The sequence below is a fragment of the Delphinus delphis genome, chromosome 11, assembly GCF_949987515.2.
Source record: "Delphinus delphis chromosome 11, mDelDel1.2, whole genome shotgun sequence".
Classification (NCBI taxonomy): Eukaryota; Metazoa; Chordata; class Mammalia; order Artiodactyla; family Delphinidae; genus Delphinus; species Delphinus delphis.
In genome coordinates this window covers 96587577-96596907 of record NC_082693.1, presented here as the reverse complement: position 1 = coordinate 96596907, position 9331 = coordinate 96587577, and the positions used below count along the sequence as shown (strand labels likewise).

Here is a 9331-nt window from a genome sequence, read left to right as displayed (position 1 = left end):
AACTCTTTGGAAGGGCATATTACAGGTGGGCCAGTCTGAGGACAAGAGAGGGTCATTGAGGGCTGACGCCATCACAGGCTCCCTCAGCCTGCTCCCCCAGCCCCATGGCTCTGGTTATGACCCACAAATATAGGTCTCCAGAGAGGCTCCTCCCATGCAGGCCCATTTATCACCCCCCCCACCACCGTCCCCGGCCACTGGATACCTCCCCCTGCATATCCCAAGGGCACCTCCAGCTCATGAATCCCAAACAGAATTCAACACCCTTCCTCCAACCTGTTCTTCCCGCCCCATGTGCCTCCTCCATGATGGGCAGCCAACACCCATTACCATCCTTGTCTCCCCACGCCCCTACCTCCTAAATCTATCACTACCACCACTGCCACATCCCTGTTCCAAGCCAGGTCCAGGAGAGGTGCTCAGTGAATGTTTGTGGGCTGGCTGGAGGGGTGGGTGAGTGGATGGATGGATGGATGGTGGCTGGAGGGATGGTGGTTGGATGGATGGACGGATCAACAGATTGATCAACGGGTAAGTGAACAGTTGGGTAGATGGATGAGTGGATAGATCGATGGGTTGATGGATGGATGAAAATGGCCGAACCGCTACAGCACAGGGAGCTTTGGAACTGGAGTTGTTACACCTGCCAGTATTTTTCTTGGGCAACACCAGGACCCTTAGTTGGACAAGGGCTGGATTGGAACTTGCTGCTCCGAGAAGAGGCCAGAGCTAAGGCCATTTCGAGATATTCTGTTTTGGGGGGACGAGGTGCTCCAGCAATTTGAACACAACAAGGCACAGAACTGCACGTGCCAACCACCCCTGAGGGAAGCTGGAGCAAGCAGAAGGATGCCAGTTATTGGCACACGGAAGGTCTTTGGCCTCTGAACTCAGTCCAGGACTCAGGACTTGGCCAGGAGGACGCCACTCCTCCCCTACATGCCCCACATGACACCCGGAGACACAGAGGAAGAGGCACCCGGAGGACTTCTCTTTCTTTTTACAAAGACTTTATTGTCTGACATGCTTGACAAAAAAATTACAGCCACAATCAAGTTATGCCGAAATGATTGAGGAGCATGCCATCATCTTTCATACCTCAAGGACTTTTAATGAATTTTCTTTTAAAGTAACAGCTGCCTTCATAACTTTTATTTTCCACATAAAAATACACCATATTCTGAAGGTACCTTAGGAAAAAAAACATTTTTTTTTTAAGTTTATAGTTCTTGGTCCGCATAGAAATTCAGTAGAGGTTACTGAAAGGGCCTGGAGTCCTCTCCCCCCACGCATTCACACACATGCCGTGCGTCAGAGGTGTCCCCAGAGACCCTGTAAACATCCCCGGCTACCAGGAACCACTTGGGCCAAAAAGGATTCCTGAAACCCTGCACCCTGCGGAGCAAAGCCGGCCTCGGCCAACGTGGTGCTGCTACTGGGCTCCCCGGATGGTGCCCCTCGCCCCATGGGGAGCCCCACTTGAGTAGGGAAGGAATCATGGTCTCCTGGGATCCTGGGCACAGAGAACAGGGTCCTCCAAGACTCCAGGGGCTCTCCATGAGAAATGAACCAGACAGGTGCTGAATAGGACCCTTAATAAAAAAAGAGCCTTGGACCGTGCATTGCCTTGTAGGGCAGGAGCTTTGAGTGGTGGGAGAGCAGGGGCTGTGAAGCCAGAGACCAAGGTTCAAATCCTGCCTCTGCCTCTTTTGAGCTGTGCACCCTCAGGCAGGTTACCTCACCTCTCTGATCTCAATCTCCTCATCTCCAAAAGGAGGACAGCAGTACCCACTTTGCAAGACTGCTGGAAATGAGATCATATCTGCAAAGGGCTCATTAAATGCTGGTCCCAGGCCTGGGACTAAGGGGAGGTGAGCAGGGCCCTCCTCTCAGGTGTACAACTTAAGGGGCGCCAAAAAGCTCATAGATGGAGATAAATGATACTATTTTAATGCAATGTTTTTAAAAATCAAAATTAATGCAGGAAAAAAGATCTATGATGAACAAAATATCCACATTTTAAATAAAGGCAGAATCTGACCCTGCACGTGCTGATCCTGCCTCACTGGTCACCCCAACGAGGCCCTGCTGGTTCTCTGTCCATCAGAGACAGCCCAACCCCCAGTCCTAATTTAAAGAAGAAAAAGAAGCCCGCCCTGGGTGGAGCTGCCGGAACCGAAGCCCATCTCTGTCTCTGTGCCAGCTTCCCGTGGGGGCCGCCGGCTGGCACCCAGGGACATGGCAGCCCGACTGTGAACCATTTAGCCTCCCTCGGCTGTGGGCACGGCAGCCAAAATCCGAGGGGCGAGGGATATCCCACTGGGGTACAGGACCCAGTCGAGGGCGATGAGAACCACGGGGTCCACTTTATTAAATTAAGAAGGGGGGCGTGAGCACACGTGTGTGTGTGTGTGTGTGTGTGTGTGTGTCCACACCCATATGGGCGCGTACAGGGGGCAGGGCAGCCTCGGCCCGCAGAGCCCTCAGCCTTCTGAGTTCTGCAGAGCAGCGCAGCCCCCAGGGGACCAGGGGCATCCAGGACTTGGGAACCCTCCAGCTGGCCCTGGGCCCTCATCAGGCTCATTCCGTAGAAACAACCCCCCAAGTCCAGGCTCCGAGCGGGTGCCCGGGATGCTCAGGCCACAGTTTACATCAGCAAAAATGCCCACAGGAAGAAAACGGGGGATCAGTGAAGCAAAGGGCTGGTCGGCCCGGCCAGGTGCGGCCCGATTCCTGAGACGTCCCTGATCGTTCCCTTGGATGCCTGGACGGAGCGGAAGGGCCGCCTGCACTCAGGCTACGACACACCCTCCCACCCCCGAGCCCTGAGGCTTGCAGCCACACAGACCCTCGGTGAGAAGGAGACTTTGTGCCAGAACTCCCAGGATCTGTCCAAGAGCAGCGGCTTCCCAAACCCACGAGGGTGTCCAACGGAGAAGGATAAAGATTCAGTCACTTCCCAAGCAGGACAGGGCCACGAGCGTAGCAGGTCCTTTAACAAGGAACACACGGAAGGGACACGCAGAAATCAGCGATGAGCACAGAACCCCTGACGGACCTGCAGGGTCCTGACTCCAAATGACAGAAGGCTGAAGAGTCAGGGGTGATTTTCTTCATTCCAAGGCCTCAGCCCGCCTGCTGGGCTGGTCCCCGCAGCCGGACGGGCTGTCTGCGTGAAAGGAAGGGGGGTTGGAGGTCCGTGCTCTCAGCTAGGTGTACGTAGCTGATGCGGGTGGGAAGCGCTGGGGCCGTGGGGGCAGTCAGGAGTTCCGGGGTGTGGGGAGGTCAATGACTATGGGTGGGTTCACGGGCTGGTAGTTCACGGTGCACACAGATGCGTTCACGTAGGTGGTTGTCCCATCCGCCATGACTCCGTACCCTAGAAAGTAAGCACACGGCTGTCAGGGCTGAGAGGTGACACCAGGACCCAGGGCAGTGAGGGTGGTCTGGTGAGTGTGGTAGTCAGAGGGAACTCAGCCACAAGGGGCTGAAGATGTCTGGGGCGAGCTACTGAAACCATCCAGTACAGGCTCTTCATCTATAAATGGTGACGATGACAGATGCTCCTCCCAAGCCTGCTGTGAGCAGCAAATGAGATAATAATTCACAGGCTCGGCCCAGTGCCTGGAAAGCACATGGTGAGACACCATCATTGACATCATCACCATCACCATCATCACCACCGTACACCATCATCACCATGATCATTACTATCATCGTCACTATCACCATCTCATCATCACCACCATTATCATCACCACCTCCATCGTCACCACCTCCATCATCACCATCACCATCATCACCACCATTTTCATCACCACCTCCATCATCACCATCACCATCATCACCACCATCACCATCACCACCTCCATCATCACCATCATCACCACCTCCATCATCACCATCACCATCATCACCACCATTATCATCATCACCATCACCATGATTATCACCATCACCACCTCCATCATCACCATCATCACCACCATTTTCATCACCACCTCCATCATCATCACCATCATCACCATCACTATCATCACCACCATCACCATCACCACCTCCATCATCACCATCATCACCACCTCCATCATCACCATCATCACCACCATTATCATCATCACCATCACCATGATTATCACCATCACCACCTCTATCATCACCATCACCATCATCACCATTATCATCACCACCATTATCATGATCATTACCATCATTGTCACTATCACCATCTCATCATCGCCATCATCACTACCATTATCATCATCACCACCTCCAACATCACCATCATCACCACCTCCATCATCACCATCACCATCACCATGATTATCACCATCACCATCATCATTACCATCATTGTCATTATCACCACCGTCATCATCACCATCTCCATCATCACTACCATCATTGTAACCATCATTATCATCCCCACCATCGTTGTCATGTACTTTCTTCTCCTCACCTCTGTCCCCAAACATACCCTCTTCCCACCACATCTACTGGTCAGAATCCTCCTCAACCTTGAGCTCAGCTCACCTCCAAACCAAAAGGGACACTTCCCCTCCTCTGTGCAGGCTACCCATCCTTTGGAGCCTGCATTTCTCTTGTACAATCATGCAGGGGTGTGGTTTGGATCACACACAACCTTGCATCTGAGGGCACTACACGCCCACAGTAGGTCTACAGAAAATGACAGCCGTTACTATTATCCCACAGCACAAGAGCTGTCCATCTCTCCCACGACCTTTCAGAGTCTGCCTTTGATGGCTCATCTGTTGCCCAGGAGTCTGTGAGCTCCCTGGGGCTGGAGAGGTCTGATCACGCCTGCCCCTGACAGCGCGATGCAGAGGAAAGTGATCGGATGTGGACCAAGCCATGTGAGTCCCAGGGGCCCTGGCCCAAAGCAGACAGAGGTTCAGGAGGCCAGGAGACAAGCTTGGGGGAAAACCATGTGCTTCCTGGCAGGGGACAATGGGACCAGGAAGCCTTGGACAGGTGGGATAATGGTTCAAAAGGAGCAAACTGGTGAAATCAGACTCCAGTGAGGAAGCCTGAGGTCTCACGAGGTGAGCCCTGTGCAGTGACAGGCCGGGGCAGTCACGGCTGGAGCCGACATCACCGGTCACCTTCACGGCCACCCTGCCCACTCTCCCCAGGTGATGTGGACACAGCAAGGGGTCCTGCCCCCAGGACAGAAGGCAGAACCTCACGGCTGTCTGTGTGTGGGGGGCGGTGGCGGGGGGGAGATGCCAATAAAGCCCCTTGGGCAGGCAGGCAGCCCTCCCCATCCATTAAGCACCTACTGCATGCCAGGCCGTAGGGATGTGAGCAACAAGACGGGCCACCTGTCCTGTAAGGAGCTCCCAGGGCGCCCCCAACTCGAACACCTCCTCCGTGTCACATCCAAATGTCCCCTCCTCCAAAAAGCCCCCAGCCATCTCCGAAGACTTCCCAGGGCGGAGGAGGCACAGCAGAGCTGCAGGGCTCCAAGGAAGTAAAACTTATTTCTAAGTCTTGCTAGACTTTTCTTCCATCTTCCTATGATAAAACATTTCGGCAACAGCTAACTGACAGCCGACACGGGGACAGGCATTTACGAAGTGTATGTAGGAAATGGGCTATTTCCCTCTGGTCAGGGGGGAGGTGACTGGGTTCAAGGGAGGTGAGACAGCCCCCCTGAAGGGCCAATGAGGCGCCCCGCCCCCCTGCAGGTAAGGCCCCCACCCCCGCTGACCTTCATGGATGTGGCCGAAGACATGCAGCCGCGGCTGGACGCGCCTTTGCACCGTGTTGAGCAGCTCCACGCAGCCCACCCGCTGCATCTTCTTGGGGACCCAGTCCAGGAAGCCTGGCAGGGGAGACAGCAGGAGGGCGATGACGGGGCCCAGGCCGCAGCTCTGCAATCTCAGAGACACAGTGGCCCTGGACCCACCCTGCCCTGCCTCAGCCTCCGGGAGGAAAGCCTGGCTCCAGCTTGCACTGCCTGGGGCCTTGCAGCCTCATCCTCCCCTGCTTCCCCTTCTCCTCCCCTGCAGGGCGGCACGGAGAGCCCACGTATAAAAGCCCGAGTAGGCCAGGCACGATGGGGAGGGAGCAGTCTCGACAGCTGTGAGCCCCCCAGACCATTCATGCTCAAAGTGGTCTCAAGACTGGCATCCACCCATTGCAGAGAGAAGCAAACTGAGGCCGGAGAGGGACAGTGGAGGCCCAAGGCCACCCCAGCAGGTGGCAGCAGAGCGGACCACGGGAGCAGGATTTCCATGTTGGAAACTTTCTAAACACACATCGCAAAATCATGAAAATGAACTTCTTCATCCACTGCAGCCTCAAGCACGTGGGCCGTGTCTGGGTCTGCTCACGCCGCCAGCCTCCCGGAGCCATCCCATATGGTGGCTTATTCTCCTCACACGGCTACACAAACCACAGGAGAATGACTGATTACTCCAAGCATACAACTACGGTTCATCTCAGCCCCTCTCTGCTCAGGCGGGAGAAACAGGTTTCTACAACCGCTGGGAAGGGGAAGAGGAATCCTGCCACTCAAAGAATCTGACAGGCTGCAATGGACCTGACTTAGAGCTGAGAGAGAGAAAGAAGGAGGGAGAGAGGGAGAGAAACAAGAAGGAAGAGGAGGAAGAAGAGGGGAGAGGCGGGGAGTAGGCAGGGGACGGGCTTGGAGCAGACACTTGGGCTCTGCTACCTACTGGCTGTGTGACCTTGGACAAGTCACTTAACCTCTCTGTGCCACATTCAACAATTCATCCAACAACGGGCTGGGCTGAGTACACAGGCGCCCCCGAAACAGGAGCTGTGTGTTGTGTGTGAAGCAGGCGTGGTGAGGCATCCAGAGAGCGGGAACCCAGAAGATGCTGTTGGAGGAGTGGATGGAGGGGTAGAAAGGGGGGAAGGAGGAGAGGGAGAGAGGGAGGGAGGGAGGAAGCAAAAAAACCTGCCTCAGAGCCTCACTAGAAGCCACGTGTCACGCCTAAACCACGTCAGGGCCCTGGGCCTCGGGGCTCCCTCCGTTTGGAAATGGGGGTAAGAAAGCCTTCATTTCAGCCCTTTGTGAGGGTGGAGGGAGGCGCCAAGGGCTCTGGCTGGGCGTCTGGCACACAGCAGGTGCTCAGGGCAGCTTCTCCCTGAACAGGTATCTGAGCGAATGACTCTGGAGCTGCACTGGGCCTCACCTGACAGCCCTTCCCACCGGGAACGCCCTGCCCGCACCCACCTCCCTCCCCGCCTCTCCCAGACCCGATGCTGAGACCACCCTTTCTGTCAGCCTCTGCAGGCCCCCTCTGACGATCTCTGTCTCAGGCTTCCCTCATCCTTGACCGTGTCCCACTGGGCTTGGCCGTTCGGTATCCCTCTGCCCGGCATCTTGGAGCCTTCAAGGCAAGCACTGCATCGGGTTGGCTCCAGGTCCCGCATGGCCCGGCCCAGCCCAGCCCCAAACACCAAGGGAGTGATGACAGGTCTGGTGGAGGCACTGGTGGGGGGAGAGGCGGGTCTGGGCAGGACTGCTGGGAGTTGGGCTTCATTCTTAGGACTGAGGGAGTCACAGAGGGTTATAGAGGGATGGCATGGTACAACGGACCATTCAGAGAATTCCCTCCTACTGACGTGAGGAGAGTGGACTGGGTGGGGCAAGACTCAGAGCTGGGGGACCAGTGAGGAGACCACATTGGTCATCAAAGAGACACAAGACACTGGCACGGACAAGGTGGGGACAGCAGTGGTGGAGAGGAGAGAAAGGAGCTGGAATGCAGTTTGGGGCAGAATCAAAGGGACGAGCTGAGGGACAGGAAGCAGGGTGTGAGGAAAGGGGGGGGGGACTGAGAAAGGGGCCTGGGTGGCAGACGGCAGGCTAACGCCGAGACCAGGCGAGCAGTGACATCAGCTTGGCCAGAGTGGGGCCGAGGGGCCGGGGAGGAAAGCTGCTGGCGGTGGAACCACAGGCCCTGGGGACTGTGGGATGCGTGGTCTGATGGGGCGGGGGGGTGCACGGAATGGGGCCCGGTGAGGTGGGGGGGTGCACGGGATGGGGCCCGGTGAGGTGGGGGGGTGCACGGGATGGGCCCGGTGAGAGTGACCTTGGTGGTATTCAGCCCCCAGGACTCAGGTCTGGAGTGTCAAGGGCCCAGCCTGCCTTTTGACCTCCCCGAGCTCCAAGGTACCACGTGTATAAAAGGGGCAGCTGATCTGACCTCACCACGCGGCTGTGAGGTGACACACCGAGCCCCCGGCACACAGTCGGTGCTCAGGAAATAAGAGCCACGACGGGGTGACCTGTCCCTGGTGCCCCAGCGAGCTGGACTCAGAACAGAGCCCATCCGCAGCTCCCGTCGACAAGCCCAGCTCCGCCCCCGCTGCCAGCACCCACACCCCCTGCGTCCTCCCCCAGCAGGAGCAGGCGTGCGCGGGGCCGGCCAGCCGAGGCGGGGCCGGCTGAGTCTTACCCAGTGGCGGTCCGTGGGTTACCAGGACGTCTACACCTTCGGGAATGAGGTTCCACTTCTCGAGCAGCGCTTGGCCTCGCGGGAGGTTAAAACCCCAGCCGTAAAACCAGGGCTGCCTGTGGGAGGAGAGCACGTGGGTCAGAGAGGGCCACCGAGAGTGGGGGCAATGACATGGCAGGAGAAGCAGGCCATAGTGCCAAACGGCCATCAGGGCTGGCCAGATGCCCAGAACCTCCCGTCCAGGGAAAGGTGTGGATTCACCTGGACTTGACCAGCCTTTTTCCTTTTTCTATGATGAACAAGTATTATCTATGTAATTTTTTTTTTTTTTTTTTTTTTTTTTGCGGTACGCGGGCCTCTCACTGTTGTGGCCTCTCCCGTTGCGGAGCACAGGCTCCGGACGCGCAGGCTCAGCGGCCATGGCTCACGGGCCCAGCCGCTCCACGGCATGTGGGATCTTCCCGGACCGGGGCATGAAACCCGTGTCCCCTGCATCGGCAGGTGGACTCTCGACCACTGAGCCACCAGGGGAGCCCTATCTATGTAATTTTTGAAAATGAAAGTGAAAAAGAAAATCAACTTCTGCCAAAGGGCTCTCTTGTTCCAAGCCCTTCTAGGGAAATTCAGAGAACATTCTCACCTGTCCCCATGGTGGGAGAATGCTCCTCCACCAATCCTCCTTCCTACATTTGGGGCAGGTGGAGCCCCACCCAAGAGAGAGTGGGTCCCAGGTGGAGATGCTCCTTCCCGCCTCTACCCAAAGCTCCCAGCAGGGGCTCCACCGGGCTGAGTCCACCCCCAACATTAAGGTCAGGGCTGGGTGGACCGAGGCCATTTAACGGAATTCCTACCTGTCGCCCAACCCGGGCCTAGACTGA

At 56.6% G+C, this 9331-nt stretch overlaps 1 protein-coding gene across 2 annotated transcripts in view; it reads right to left on the bottom strand.

The window, feature by feature from the left end:
- Positions 1-994: 994 nt before the first annotated feature.
- MPPED1 (metallophosphoesterase domain containing 1) overlaps positions 995-9331 on the bottom strand; it is a 77130-nt gene continuing 68793 nt past the window's right edge. For both annotated transcript variants that reach the window (XM_060023991.1, XM_060023992.1), the window contains exons 5-7: positions 8454-8569; positions 5732-5845; positions 995-3379 (exon numbers count right to left, since the gene is read on the bottom strand). In XM_060023991.1, the coding sequence (XP_059879974.1) occupies positions 3261-3379; positions 5732-5845; positions 8454-8569 (349 nt within the window). In that variant the 3' untranslated portion in view covers positions 995-3260. The remainder of the gene's footprint in view (positions 3380-5731; positions 5846-8453; positions 8570-9331) is intronic.